Source organism: Acinonyx jubatus, chromosome C2 (genome assembly GCF_027475565.1).
Source record: "Acinonyx jubatus isolate Ajub_Pintada_27869175 chromosome C2, VMU_Ajub_asm_v1.0, whole genome shotgun sequence".
Taxonomy (NCBI): Eukaryota; Metazoa; Chordata; class Mammalia; order Carnivora; family Felidae; genus Acinonyx; species Acinonyx jubatus.
Window position 1 is genome coordinate 93,499,427 of NC_069384.1, and position 16,259 is coordinate 93,515,685.

A 16,259-nucleotide genomic window follows, 5' to 3' on the forward strand; every position below is an offset into this window, starting at 1 on the left:
CTGTGCTAGCAGCAGACAGCCCAATGCCGGGCTCGAATTCATGAACTGAGAGATCATGGCCTGAGCTGAAGTCAGATGGTTAACCGACTGAGCCACCCAGGCGCCCCAAGAAATGTGACTTTAAATAGAACTCAGCATTCATTGAGCACCTATTAAATGTTAAATCCTTTTAAAGCAGGGATTTTCAGTCTTGGCTCCATTGACATTTTGGGCTCCAAAATTCTTTGTTGGGGGAGGGGAATGTACTGTGCATTGTAGAATGTCTGATAGCATCTCTGGCTTCTACCCATGGGGTATCAGTAATACCAGTCTTGACAATCAAAAAAAACGTCCCCAGACACCCCAAATGTCTTTTGGGGGCTGAGTCAAAACCACCCCTTAAATGGAGTGAGGTAGAGACTTTAACGACATTTTTTTAGGATAAAACATATATGACCGTTTTATGCCAATACTTATACCCATACCCATACCCACACCCATACCCATACCATCTGTCTAGACACACACATTCTTACAGAGTCCTTACAGAGGAGGTATTTGTTTGGAAGCGCTCATTGTAGACTTTTTTTTTCCCCCATGAGAATCATTATAACTTAAGTAAATTGCTCACTAAATTTCATCTGTCGCCCGCGTTCCTGCTCAGATACAACTAAAGCCTATTGAAATTGATTTTTGTGTCGGCAACAGAGCAGGGATTCAGTAAGAACATGAAAGCTTCCCTTTCATTACTAGTCTTCTTTCCCCGCATTACTTTAGATTTGGTGGGCCCTAATTATATTCCAGTGCTTCTCCAGCTGACATTTCTTATGTTTTAATTAAAACTTCTGGGGGTTTGAGGACACTGTGGGAGAGAGTTTATTCATCAACAGCCCTGATAGTCAAGTGAGTCCCTATTTGTGTCCCTGCTGCCCAAGAATGATAGCTGGGGACACAGTGGTCCTTTCCCTTTGTTTTTTTCTCACCACACCGGTGTCGTTCTTTCCTTCCCCCATACCTCCAATTCCAGACCTGTTCTTGCTGCTGCCATAGACACTCTGTTATTAAGTAACCCAGACGGCACTGTGGGTAGACTGGCTTCCTATTGAAGCCATAAATTAGGTGAAATGAAATGTAGCACTGTCTTTTTTATCATCATCATTATTATTTATCTCTGCCTAGTTGCCTATGGTACCTCGTGGTGCAAAGCCAACCCACCCACTCCTGACCACATGGTTGTAAATCTCCAAAAAGACAGGGCTAGTGTTGGGCTGTGATTGACAAACTGATGCAGGTCTGGGGAGAGAACGTAGTAGATCTTTTTAATCTGCAGCTAGGAAGTGGGATGGAGTGAGCAAAAGGGTCTGCCAGAGGTACTGAGGGGAAGACAGGGTCACCTCCTAAAGTAGTCTCTAAAGAGGGAACTGTTGACTCAAAAATCTGACAAAATGAGCTACTTTTCTCCAAGAAGAGGTGAATCTGTTCTGCCTCAGTTAGTATTCTCTCAGGAAAAGAGAACGCAGAGATAGAGGAACTTGAGCAGGGCAGTGTCTGGGCCTTGCTTCTCTCTTGTCATATCTTTCTCTCCCTGACCTTTCCTAGGTCAGGTAAATTGTGAGATGGTGGAATGCAGAACTCTAATACCTGCTCACACCTCCAGGGCTCATTCCAGTGACCCAGAGGGTTGGTTAGCACTTGGAAAAGGGAACAAAAACAAAACCTTCTTGAGCAAGTGGCCTCTTCCTCCAGTTACCATACTGGGAGCCATTCTTACAGTTTCTTATTGCTTGAGAGAAAAGCTATCTGCCACTCTGACGTAGACATTGCCTCAAATTCTGTCATACTTCTCCCAGGTTAAGCCATGATGGATCACTGGAGTCTTTCTGTTCACTGTGATTTGAGGCAGCTTACAAGGTCCACTAGGGCTAGAAATTTCACGTTTCCAGGTGTGATTTAACACCTACTCTTTGTCAGATGCTGTCCTAGACAACGACAGGACTGAGGACACATCAGGCCAAGTCCTTGCCTTTGAGGAGCTTTTGGCTCTAGAAGTATAGCAGCCATGTGCCTGGCAGACTGAATGTCCAAAGACTTTGGGGACTAAGTGAGCTCAGAGGAGACAGGAGTTGACTCCAGTATCCTTCACACTGTCTACTGTAAGCTATTAGGAGCTGTCCACTGTTGCCGTGAACTCTTATAACCTGTGTCAAGAACAGCCCATCTTTGTATCTTAAGGAGATTACTTACCTCTCTATTGTGCTGCACCCATGTATCTTAAAACACCGTGCTCAGACTCTCAGATTTCAGAGTACTAAAATCTCACCCAATAGAAAAATCCCAGTAAAAAACAAAATAACCATTGAAAATCAACATAAAGTTTACTTTTACTCTTTAAAGACTAATCTTTAAGAATGTTTCATTAAGGACATTTTTTTCCATCAAGTATCTTAATGGAAACTACTTAAATTGAATATCTCTGGCTTTCTGGAAAAAAAAATGCCACAGAGTCCTTATTTTCCTCCTTTTCCTGAAGTTGAGTATACACTTCATCCTGGACTGGTGTCCAGGAACCAGAGCTTTCAAATGCCATCTATATACGCAGGGGACACCCTGACTCAAGGAATAGGGAGGGCTTTTGTGCTGGGCGGGGAGGAGTAGAACATTGGGGAGGCTTAGGAGTTGGCTATATATACATATTCTTTCCCCATCTTTCAAACCCTACATCTAGGAGGTTCAAAAATCCTCCCAGAAATTCATGTACACAAACCATCAATGATTGTGGTACTTCTGTGGCATAAATTAGATGAGAGCCCATAAGGTCTTTGGTTTTGTGCTCCCTTTTTTGGATTGAGAGAAGAGGTTACTGGGAAGTGTGTTCCTGGCTTAAGCCCATGGCCAAGAGACTGGTTCTGCTACTTTTTTGAGCTCTCCTCACCCTGCAGCCTGTCTGCCTCGTCACTGCTGTCACTTCAGCTGTGCGTGCCTTTCCTGGGTACAGGCATTAGGCTCCCTGCCATGGAATCTGCATACATTAACTATTGTCTGCTAAAAATTGTGAATATTTGATTTTTTTTCCTTTTAATCATCCATTTTGATTTATAAACTGAGCCAAACTGTCAGCCCTGAAGACAGGACTCCTAGGTTCCAACAAAGAAAAATGAGAGTCTTTTCTTCCCCACCCTGTGTCTGTGAGCAAGCCTCATTCTCAGTTGGCCCAGCCCTGAACAGTCTTGAAAACAATCCATTTTCTGCCTCGCAGAGGTGCCAAACAGAGGAATTCACAGTGACTGGTGTTGAGATGGGGAGCTGTTGCTTGGGAACTGTCCTGTGTCAGTGCCTTGCTTCGTCTTTGCCACAAGTCTGGATGCAGTGATGGCTGGATCTCAGTTCGACAGATACGGAGAGCAGGATTTTTTTACGCTACTGATGAATGGCATATACGGGCCAAGGAACAATAAAGTCCTTATTTAACCTGGGGAAACCCTAGGAGCAGACACTGGTTCAAATATATCCTGTGACAGTTCATGTTCCTTGATTAGAAGGATCTTTGGAGTCTTTTCATGAAGTTGTTTTGTCTACTTCTTTGACTCAAGACATGGTGTACCAAAGAAAGGTAGCATTCTTGAAGATGTCCAGATAGGTCTCTTAACTATGCTTTAATCTTAACTGGGACTGGCAAATCAAGAGTACACCTTCACTCTCATCATTATAGCTCAGAGGGAGAGCTAAAGCCAATTCCTAGTCTCTGTGATCTGTGCAGAGGGCACGTTGATTGGCCTCTCTATCAAGTTTAAACGAATTTCATCTACTAAATTCGTCTTCTCATGTCTTATTTATGAGTGAGATGATTGAGATTCTTGCTCACAGTCTCACCCCATCTGCTTGTACACTTTGTGCCTGGATAGAAATGGGGGAACGGGGTGCCAGGTGGCTCAGTCGGTTAAGTATCTGACTTTGGCTCAGGTCATGATCTCATGGTTTGTGAGTCTGAGCCCTGCGTCGATCTCTGTGCTGACAGCTCAGAGCCTGGAGCCTGTTTCAGATTCTGTGTATCTCTCTCCCTCTGCTCCTCCCCCACTTGCATCTTGCCTCTCCCTCTTTCTCTCTCTCTCTCTCTCAAAAATAAATAAACATTAAAAAAAAAAAAGGAAAGAAATGGCGAGAAGTGGAAGAAACTGATATGGACATATGGATGGTGCTGAAGGTTCATGGTGACCATGAACCTGACTACAACCCTCAGATCTCACTACTTGTCTCACTAGTAAACACCTATTTGCTCTGAGTCCCTGCTGTGCCAAGCACTGTAGGAGGTGCAGGAGGTGCAGGGTAAATATGTATCCAAGCCATTCCCTGGCCTTGATGATTTGATCTTCTGAATATCTCTTGATTCCATCCACTTTTCACCCCCTCCCTTACTTTCATCCCAGTCCAAGTTGCCATCCTCTCTCAACTGAATTAATTAGTAACTAACATTATAAATGCTATATTTCCATCATCCTTTCTATTTCCTCTATTCTCTGTCCTGTCCCTAGAGCAATCTTCTCAAAATGCAAACTTGGTGACTTTACACCCTTGTTTCAGACCCTTCACTGGCTGTCCATTGGTCTTACGATAAAGGCAGAATTCCTCAAAGTAGCCTGTGAGCCCTTTCTTGGACTTGCTAGACACTTTCTCTCCATTCCAGCCATACTGGCCTATTTTTAGTTACTGAAATACTCTAGTAACCATAGCATAACAGGACCTTTGGACATGTTCCCATTATCTAGATATATTTCCTAACACTCAACTTAGTTCATTTTGTTCATCCTTTAGGTCAGAGTTTTTGTAAAAACTGAAAAAACAAAACAAACAAACAAAAAACCAAAAAAAAACAAAAACAAAAAAACTTTCACCTCAGATCTGGTAAGAAATATTATACATTAATATCAAATAAGGAAGAAAGAAAGAGGAAAAGGTAAAGGAAGAAAGGGAGGAAGGGAAGAGAGAGAGAAGGAAAGGAAACAAAGGAAAGGATAGGAAGTAAGGGAGAAAGAGTAAAGGAAGAATGGAAGAAGAAAGAAAGAAAGAAAGAAAGAAAGAAAGAAAGAAAGAAAGAAAGAAAGAAAGAAAGAAAGAAGAGAAAGAAGAGAAAGAAAGAGAGGAAGGATGGAGCCTTTGATGGAGTTCCCTGGGAAACAAATTTTGAGGACAGAGATTATAGGAAGTATTTTGGGGAGTGTTCTCAGAATTAACACCTGTGGGAGAGTAAAGATAGTTTTGAGCAGAGGAAGAAGTTGAATGCACTTATAAGGCCCTCGGCAATCCCAAAAATCCCAAAAAGGAGCTTTGGAGTTGGGATGGCCCTTCAGAGTTGTTCCACCTTCACATAAGTGACGCAGGCTTTTATATTCCCACATCTACCAGTCACTGAACGCTTGCTACCTTCATTAATAGTCATCGAATGCTTACTCCCTCTAGTCAGGGAGTATGACCTTGGGTCTAGCTGTTCTCTTTGGCTAAGGGCAGCTCCTGAAGAGAAGCAGAACACCTAGGTACTGAGGAAGGGATTTGTGTGGCACACCACAACATCCATTGTAGTCAATCCCTTGTGACGCTTGGACCTGCCTATTTTGTATACATTTGGAAACAGCTCCTCTAGTATTCTAGCTGGTCTCTTCTCTTTGACAATGTTATAAGAAGCCCCCAACTACATCTTATCTAATGGCTGCAGCTTATGCTCATCATTTCCCTCCTCTACTATCCATTTCACTTCTTCTCTCCTTGGTTAGTACTTTTGCTGTCTATGTGGCTGACCTGTTCGGGTGACCTGATCCTCGTTCCTGAGAAGTCTGAGGCATGCTTACCATGACTTTCTCAGGCTTGACTATGCCGTTGTCCCTTTACCAAAATTTTGGGTGGCATTAAAAATAAAAAAAACTAATTCTCGGGGCGCCTGGGTGGCACAGTCGGTTAAGCGTCTGACTTCAGCCAGGTCACGATCTCGCGGTCCGTGAGTTCGAGCCCCGCGTCGGGCTCTGGGCTGATGGCTCAGAGCCTGGAGCCTGTTTCCGATTCTGTGTCTCCCTCTCTCTCTGCCCCTCCCCCGTTCATGCTCTGTCTCTCTCTGTCCCACAAATAAACGTTGGAAAAAAAAAAAAAAAAACTAATTCTCTTCTGCAGCCTGAGGATAGCAAAAGCTTAGGACCAGTCCCAGGAATGAATTATCAGGGTAGAAGAAAAGGTTGAATCTCCAACTTGAGTCTAATTGGGAAGGAATGAGACTCTGAAACTTGAAAAGGAGACATCCAATTTGATGTGCTTGAGAGCTTGAAATCTTCTATTTCCCTGACCCCTCTGAGCCTACAGCAGAGATGTCCCCATCTTATTTGAAGACAGTGCACAGGCCTCAGGATTTAAACCTCAACTCCCTGATGATTTTCACAGATTGCCTTCAGTTGATGGTTAATTGCCCTTGGCTTTTCTTTGTTTTTCTCTAGTACATCAATGGCTGTCAGCAAAAGCAGAAGCCATCTGATTCCATTCTTTTTTAATTACTGTTTCTCTTGGACCTCTCAAAAGTCTGAAATATTAGAATCACTAGTGAATTCTCTTGCACCTGTATCCTACTCTACTCCACTTCCCTACTAGCGAACATCCCGACAGTGACACTGCTGTAGCATGCCAGGGGCTATCCGAGAGCCACTGATGGGGGTCTCCTTGCAGCTACTCTAAGAATCTGTTTCCTCAAGCCATTCCTGTCACCAGGTGTCTTAGGTAGAGTTCCTCTGGAAACAGACTCTAAGATGGAGATTTACATGCAGGAGTTTTACTGGGGAGTGGTCTTAGGGTCTATACCTATGAAGAAAATAGAATTGTGCAGAAGAAAGAAGAAGTGCAGTGCAGTCTTACAAAGACCACAGCCATTGCTAGAGGCATCAGGAGCTGAGGTGGTCCTTCAGAATTGTCCCACTTTAAGGCAAGAGGGCTGGGACTTTTATACTCCTGTGTCAACCAATCATTGATTTGTCTATCTTCAGGAGGGAGCATGACTTTGGCAGTGCTTTTGTAGCTGAGGGCATTTTCCAGAGATCGAACTGGCTGAGAGCTATCAGATGTTTTGGTCTTGAAGGAAAAGTCTGGGTGGTGCACTATAGCATCAATGATAGATGATAGATAGATAGATAGATAGATAGATAGATGTAACCATGACATTTGATCCATGAAACAACGGCTGCCATTACTACATGTTCTACACTCTGATTTTTTTCCATTTGATTTGATTTATTTTCATGGTTCTTTGTGGGGTTTTGTTTATTTTTAAGTTAGCTCTATGCCCAACATGGGGCTTGAACTGACGACACTGAGATCAGCAGTCACATGCTGTACTGACTGAGCCAGCCAGATGCTCCAATGTTCATGGTTCTTATGATGCACATTTTGAAAATCATAGCATTGGCTATGATCGATAGGGTTCATGTAAGATACTGTGGAAATGCAACAGTAGAACACTCACTTGCAATTAGGAAAGTGAAGTCTTCCTCGATAAAGGGGAGATCTAATCTAAGCTAAACACAAGGAGCTAAAAACATTCTACCTGTAAGGGAGCCCTTGGACAGCAGGGAAGGAAAGAGTAGGTAGAGTGTCTGCATTTTCCACAAACCCAGTTTGCTCATGTGCTCCGCTGGAAACAAATGTATTTCAGTGACCTAGAAATGAAAGTACTCTTTCTTCCAGGCTAGCCTCAGGCTACCAGCTCTAAAGCCATCTTGCTGTTCCTTAAAAAAATAACAGCAATAACAGAGCCAAGGCTTACATGGCTATTTCAGACAAAACCATTGTTTTTCTTTTGCATTCGTTTTAGGAAGGAGGTAAAGGGGTAGAGTCCTATAATCCTTGAGTGATTTAGATTTCACTGCAGTGTTGAGTTATTTTGCAAAGAACAAGAACCAGCAGATAGGGTTTTTTTTAACCTCAAGGGTGAGGAAAAAGAAAGGAAGAAGGGGAGAGAGTGTGTTTGTATGTGTGTCTGAGGATGGGGCGGGACCACACTCACCAGTTCTGAGTGACCCCACACCCTTTGCTTTCCTGGATGTGAGGCCCATTCTTCCTCCTTTCTTGGGTACAGGCTTATTATGCTTGAGGACATGATTGGCAATAGGCTTGGATCCTACTCGAATACCAATTATGCCTTTCTAGAATTAGTCTGTTATTTTTGTTATTGTTGGTTATTTCGAGGAAAAAAAAAACACTTCATTCTTTTATTAAAAATGACTCAGCAACTACAGTTAAATAAGATGTTTTTTTTCTAATTTTTGTGGAGAAAAAATTTTAACCATTTGTCTCCCTTTCAGGTTTTTTTTTTCAGAATAAAAATTATTTTGTCTTTGGTTGAATATGTATTTTAGATCCAAATATAGATGGAGTCTATGTTTAGACTTTTTGTTTCTTTCATAAGTGAAAATAAATTAAAATTAAGGGTAATGTTAAATTTTCACTTTAAAATTCTCCTGTCATACAGCGTGGAGCCTGGAGCCTGCTTCAGATTCTGTGTCTCCCTCCCTCTCTGCCTGTCCCCCACTCGCACTCTCTCTCTCTGTCTCTCAAAAATAAATAAACATTAAAAAAATTATTTTTTAATAAAGTAAAAAATAAAATAAAATTCTCCTGTCATGTTGCCTTGCAATCAAATAAAATTTTTTTTCTTTTAAATCCTACCTGAAATAGAGATGAATAGTTCAATGTTTAACTCCAGTTAAGTAAAATACGAAAAGAAGATTTGTTTAAAATATTTTTTTTAATTTTAGTGATAATAATTTTTAATTCAAGAGCTGGATGGCAGAACTGGGAAAGAGGAGAAAGTGCCCTGGCATTAGGTCCTCATTAATTGTAAGATATTGGCCTCATCTCAAAAAGGGCAGTGGATTAGGCACCTTAGGGTCTCTTCCTACTCAATTTATTTGTGACTTTATGAACACTTTATGTGCCTCTTCAAACGCTGTCCTAACAATGACGGCGCCTCAAGTTTCTAGTGATCTTTAGGTCAGCTGACTCCTGGCTATTCCCTCAAAGTCAGCCTTAATCTGGATCCTAATTGAGGCTGACATCCTCCAGTGATGTAAAAGGCACCTCGTGCCAGGCGGCCTCCTTTGTGGCCCTCCTCTATCAAAGGTTGACAGCTCAGCAGCCTTCCTATTCCAGAGTGCGGGGGATGCCTTTGCCCGGGACTGAGCTGAGGCTGCTAATTGTTCCATCTCCAGGATCTCATTTAAGCCCAAACTGCCATCCCGGGGTGTATTATTCAGTCATCTGTCAGCGCCATCGAGAACTATTCTTCAGCTTAGAAGTGAAATTTAAAATGGGAGAGAAGTAGGTTAATTTTTTTTTTCTCAGTGTTGCCTTTAATGACATTAGAGCAGTTACTAAAATAAAAACAAATACCAAACAACAACATACTCTACATTCAAAAAAGTAGCAGATATTTATTTATTTCAGACCAAGAACTGCCCAGTGCCTTGTGTTTGAAATATGAAATGGATTGCTTGTATTATGTCTGCTCCCTGACCTTGGGCCCGGACCAAGAGCTAGACCTGCTTGGCTCCCAAGCTGCTGGTGGAAAGAACTAGGTGTTGACGTGTCCTTGTTACAAATTATTAATTCCAAGAGGATCCCCTGTTTCTTAAGGAGTTAAAGATCAAGTGCACTGTTTCTCAAACTGCGTGTTGACAGAGGTGCTTCGGGCTCCCACAGAGGAAGAGAAAGAGGTGGCTGTCAGAGCAAACCAGAGTTTGCTGGTCAAGCCTCTTCTTGAACCAGGAGGATTCTATATAAGATTGGGGGGAGGGGTCCTAGGCAGGGATCTCCTATAAATGAAGCCAGAGAAGAAGGAAGGGAGAGTAGGAAGGAAAAACAGAGGGACAGGTTCTTTGGGCCCAGTGCAATAACAGAAACATGAACATGTTCATTGGTAGCACAGAGGAGAGTGATTGACAGTGAGGTTTCAGAGAAGGTGGTACTTAAGTTGAATCTGACAAGAGTGAATAAGTTTACTAGGGATTCAGGAGGTGAAGGGTGTCTTAGGCCAAGGAAACACATCATCAGAGAGGCAAGAAACAATATGGTACATTTAGAGAACACAAATAGTTTAGTCTCAAGGACCACGGAATAAGAGCAGATGGGAGCCTACCAAGGTGGTATGGCAGATAGAGGGCCAGTTCGTAGGAGGCCCTGCAAGCCATATGCAGGTGGTTTTGCCCTTATCTGGCTGCATGGAGCCATTAAAAGAATTTCAAGGTGGGGACGCTTGGGTGGCTCAGTCAGTTAAGTGTCTGGCTTTTGGTTTTGGCTGAAGTCATGATCTCACAATTCGTGGGTTCAAGGCCTGCATCGGGCTCTGTGCTGATAATGTGGAGTCTGCTTGGGATTCTCTCTCTCACTCTGTCTCTGCCCCTCCCCACTCACTCTGTTTCTCTCTGTCAAAAAAAAAAAAATAATAATTTCAAGGTGAATCAGCTCTAGGATACCATTCAGACCCTCTATATTTGCCTTCAGTTTCTCTACCCTCTTTAGTGCTTTAGTAGAGAAACAGCCATTGTTTAAGGTATGATTTATGGCCCTTACTTTAAAGACTTTATACAGTTGACCCCTGAACAGCACGAGCTTGAACTGCATTGGTCTACTTACATGCAGATTTTTTTACAGTATGTATTGTAAATGTATTTTCTCTTCTTTATGATTTTCTTAATAACATTTTCTTTTCTCTAGCTTACTTTATTGTAAGAATACAGTCCATAATATATATCACTATAGGACATATATTTTTAAATGTTTATTTATTTTTGAGAGAGAGAGAAAGAGTGCAAGAGTGCAAGCAGGGGAGAGGCAGAGAGAAAGAGACAGAGAAAGAGAAAAAGAATTCCAAGCAGGCTCCACACTGTCAGCACAGAGCCCAGTGCGGGGCTCAAACTCATGAACTGTGAGATCAAGACCTGAACAGAAATCAAAAGCCACCGACTGAGCCACAGAAGTGCCCCAAGATATATGTTAACCAACCAATCTATGTTATTGGTAAGGCTTTTGGTGAATAGTAGATTATTATTTGTTAAGTTTTTGAGAAGTCAAAAGTTATGCATGGATTTTTGACTCCATAGGGGTCAGTGTCCCAACCCTCACACTGTTCGAGAGTCAACTGTATTCCCAAAGAAAAGCTGTTGATTCCTTTGCTATGGTCAACATTACAGCACCATAGACTCTTACTGGGACCTGGACAATTCCAGAGGCCGTTTAGTGTTTATCAACAGAGGGTGCTGTTGCTACTTCTCCCTTGTGTGAGATTAACTCTCTGCCTGAAGTTAATATTCCTGATCTCTGGACACTGAATTGCAGTAGCACTACACTACTCACTCAGTCATTACCAAAACTATTTCCAAATGCTCTTTGCAGTGGAAAGGGGTGGTGGTAACAATAATACTTGCTCCCCTCACTTTCAGCCACTGAGCCCTTTTCCCCCACATTTTGCAGAGGAGGGAACCAGGGCTCAGATGGGTTACATCACATGGGTTACATCACTTGTCTCGGATGAACCTACTGGTCATGAGCAGAACCTGGACAGGACTCAGGCCTCTGAAGCTTCAGTTCAGGGCTCTGAGAGGTGACACTCCCGGCTCCTCCCTTACTGTCTTGAAGGTCGAAATAAGTAGGAGGGGCTGTGCCGTGTCCATATTGAGTTACCAACTTGATGCCTCCTTCTTTTAGCTCTTTCCTGACCAAGGAGGAAAGGGAGCAGGATGGGATGCCGGAAGGTGAAGGAAGTGCTACTAGAGTCAGAGAAAATAGATGCAAAAAGCTGAGAAAGATGAGACACAAAGGGGCAGACAGCACTAAGCCTCTCCCCTCTTCCCAACTACAAGCGTCCATCACCTGCTGTTTTCATCCATAAACACACCACTTCATCTGTGGGGTGAGCACCCACCATTCCAGGTACCGGAAACACAACGATGAGACATGACCCAGACCTTCATGAGTCACGTGGCCTAGAAGGAAAGACGACATTTAACATGAAGCACAGGACAGGGTCACAAACAATCATAGGCAGCATCTGCTGACAGCTGATCTGTGCCGGGCATTGTCAAACACTTTATATACATTATCACATTTAATTTTCACGGCCATCCCAGGAGTCAGGTACTGTTCTCTCCATTTTTCAGATGAAGAAACTGAAGCCAAGACGGTTAAGAGACTCGCCTAAGGTTATGCAGCTGGGATTTGAATCCAACTGATCTTGGAAGCAGCATCACACTCCCAGGGAGCAGTCATAGTTGAAATGTATTTTAGAAGATATATAGGAAATGCATTTAGAAGTTAGACGTATTGGTCATCCCTGCTACTGTGTGAGAGTGGGAGGTAGACTTCACGTTTCTCAAGGAGCAAGTGAAGAGAAATCTTCTGTTCTGGTGTTGGCCCCTCACCACACCCTATTCTCTTCTGATTCTGTGTGGTTGACACTTCATTGTGGTTCCAAAGACCCAAGTTGCCCGTTTTCGGGGAAATAGTTGCTTCTGTTCAATGCTGTCCCTTTGATCACAAATTTAGATTTATTGCTATCTGTTTTATTCTAGCCTCACTTTTAAGATAGAGATAAACTTACAGGCTCAAGTAATAGCAGAGTCATATCCACTTGAGACTGTTAATACAAGATATTTTCATAATCAAGGAAACTAAAGTTTCTTCACCTACTGAGTATTTTCTGACAGAGGAGATACTTGTGTCTCTCCACACCCAGACCTAGCTCCCCTTCCTCTCACACTAGCCCTTACCTTGGAGAGAAGATAGAAACAAGTTATTGAATATTGCCTTTTTTTGGTTAACTTGACAACCATTATGAAAACAAACCCCAAAAACCAAAATGATGGAGATGTTTTACAAAGTAAATGCTAAATAGAAATTGATCCTTAAAGCATTTAAGATTTCTGTGTGTGTGTGTGTGTGTGTGTGTGTGTGTGTGTGTGTGTGTATGTGTGTATCTGTCTGTCCATCTCTGTCTGTCTGTCTTCCCTATCGGTGTTCTATAACAGTGATCTAGATAATTGTTCTCTATAGTTGGAACTGAATGTAGACATTGCTTATCAGAACTAAAGTCTTCTATTATTACTTTTTTTCTTTACAGGGTCGTCATGTTAAAACGGGCCAGCTTGCAGCCATTAAGGTTATGGATGTCACAGGGGTAACGTATCTTTATTTTGCCATCTCAGTAGCTATATAGTTATGATAGAGAAATTAGTGAAAAAATCATTTTTCAGAAATAGAATCTTCTTAAACATCTAAGATATTTCCCCACTGAGCTTAACATAGAGCAGTAAGAGTATTCAGCATCTGACTGAGAAGACCAGGGATAAACCATTCTAATTAAATTAGAAACCTACACACTGCCTTATGTAGAGCAAATAATGTGTTTCCAAAATTTACATAAACACAACCAAGGATATTTGCATATGAAGACAGAACACGGATTTGAAGGTATTAAAAGAATAATACAGAGATTACACAGAAGAGATGGGTCTTAACAGTTTTCCCAAAGGTCCACCTAACGCTGGAGTAGGTAAGAGTTTGGGTAGCTCTAAAATCCTAGTAGGATATTTAACATAAACATTTCCCTCCTCGAAATTATTGACCAAATAACCAAAAATTCTTGTTATTATGGAGCAACACTGAAACAAAATTTCTGCCTGGATGATCAAAAGGAATAGACTTTATTTTAAATACAATCTTTTGCTTTCAATCTTTTTGCTGCGGCTATTTAAAATATTTAAATGCCTTTTTGAGAGTACAGAGCAAAAATCAGACTTGAAAACACACACCGGACATCAAAAATATGTTAATAATTTTCTATTGTTCTGGGGATTTTTCTAAGATGTCTGCTTGCTGTACATAAAAGCTAAAAGACCAAAGTCTTCCATTTGGCCCAGAAGTGGTTTATTTGATGTAAATAGACACAGAATGAATGAACCACATGAAGATACCAAGAACCAACATACAAATTTTAAAAAGGCACACAATGTATCTGTTTGTCAGACAGACTTCAATCTATATATATCTTTTCTGGCCTAGTTTGTTACCTTTGATAAGTATACATTATATGATACACTGTCTACCGTAATACTAATTTCACTAATGTTCATTTATACCACACTTCGTACTGCCTTCCTTTCCTTACTTATTAATGATCTGAATTCATCTTTAAATTATAGATACCTTTCAGTGGCAAAAAATCGTTCCCGTGTTTATTGGCACTTTGATAAAGTACTACTCCCTTTTATTTGTCCTTTCATTTATTTATTTTATTTTTTCAATACATTATTCAAATTTCAGAGGTTGCAAACCAGTTGAGATACTTAATCCCTATTAGTTTATTAGTTCACCTGGCCTTTACGGAATAAGAAACTGCATGTAGACTATATGAATTAGGTTTAGATTCTGCCACTTGAAACAGAAAACTCAAAATAACAAAGGCTGGGAGCACAATGCAAGTGTCTTGCTCTCTCATGTTAAAGGAGTCTGGAATCTATAGCCCAGGGATGTATGGCAACAGTGTGACCAAGTGTCTTCCACCCTAAAGGTCACTTCCATGGTTCAAGGTGGTTGTCAGATTTCAATTGATCACATTCTTTGGCGGCAAGAAAAGAAGAGTGAGTGGGTGGGAGCAGAAGGGTACAGAAAAGAGCTCCTTCCACTAAAATCTTGTCTACTTGTATACAACATTTCTACTTAACTTCTGCTTTCATTGGGTGTACCTAGCTGCAAGGGAAACTGGGAAATGTAGTTTTTTATTCTCCCAATATGTGCAGTTAAAAATCTGGGTTCTGTTAGTCAGGCAGGAAGGGAGAATGGATACTGGTGTGGTCAGTTAGCAAATCTGACACAAAAGTCAAGATCAGGTACTATCAGTATCTACACAGAAACCCATTATAAGTTTGTAAACCCTTTGCAAAGTTTGCACCACAAAACAAGTGAATTTGTTTTGCAATTCTGCTGAAGTCATACTACTGTATTTTCCCTGGATTGAATAGGATCTTCACATAATGTGATGCACTTGGCAGTTTAACAATTGCTGGTTGTGGGTGGGGTCCAAGACATTCATGCTGCAAAGTTCTGTTGTGTGGCTCTGTGGAACCGACAGTTGATTTCCATTGACATCATTAATCTCAGCGCACAAAGCTGTATGTTGATGCGCAAAGTATGACTTGAGAGCACTGGATATTACTTTTCTAGTTTCTGGTTCTATTTTTGAGACTTCAAGTTGCTTGAAGAACCACTGACTATTGTTAGACCATCTTGCTTTGGAATCAACACAGCTTTTTATCCCAGCGTATGTATTCTCAGTTTAAGGAGTGTCAGTTAGCCCTTTTAAACTGGGTTCCACAAGATAGCGAAGCTCAACAGAAAATAACTTGGGAGTCTCTTTTCTCAATTCTCCGGAGGATGATACAGAGCTAAGGCTGTTGCCAGCACATAGGGAGTCGATCCGTTGCATACAATGTATGCTTTATGTTATTTAGGCTTAATTTTCTAAGGGAACCCTTGTTGAAAAGGATGAGTAGTTTCCCTGATTCAGGCACCTCATTGACTATTTTGTAACCATTGATGCTTTTTCAAAGATAAATATGGATAGCACATCAGGAGATAGTTTTCTTATTTCCCTCGGTGTCTGATACAGCATCAAATGACTTTTGTATCACCCCCTTACACACTACAGTCAGTGTATGATTTCCTTTGTGGAATTTGTGTGGTATCCTCAGAAAACAATCTATTTCATTTTGCCATGTTGTCTTTTGTGTCTTATGGAATGCTGCAAACGCTTCTTACCAATTATTATAATTGCGCTCATTATAGCTGCTCTGTTAAAAATGGAGATGAATTCTCAAAGGTCGTCTTTGTTAATTGTCTGCAGTGATCTACTGCAAAGTTACTATAGTTTATTGTAATGAAATTGATAAAACCATAAGCTTGAAATCAATTTTTAAATTATTGTTTTTATTCTACACCACTTTCTTTTTTTTTTTTTTTTAATAGAAAATAGCCACAAAGAGAACTGGATATAAGGCTTCTGCTCTTCTGGTTTTAATGCTGAGACACTTCCAAAATTGCCAATATTTGCTTCAGAATTAGTACTTCGACTCAGACTCAGTCTTTGAAGTTGTTTTAGTTCCTGAAATAATTATGAGAATTTCTTCATTTCGCAGCTTTCTGGGGATTCCTTCCCAGCTGGGTTTGTGTACTCTAGATTTGCCTACAATATCTAAACAACATTT

At 41.2% G+C, this 16,259-nt stretch overlaps 1 protein-coding gene across 8 annotated transcripts in view; it reads left to right on the plus strand.

The window, feature by feature from the left end:
- The window catches only part of TNIK (TRAF2 and NCK interacting kinase), a 392,286-nt gene that overhangs the window by 217,741 nt on the left and 158,286 nt on the right, over positions 1–16,259 (plus strand). For all 8 annotated transcript variants that reach the window (XM_053221211.1, XM_015088561.3, XM_027061444.2 and 5 more), the window contains exon 3: positions 13,118–13,174. In XM_053221211.1, the coding sequence (XP_053077186.1) occupies positions 13,118–13,174 (57 nt within the window). The remainder of the gene's footprint in view (positions 1–13,117; positions 13,175–16,259) is intronic.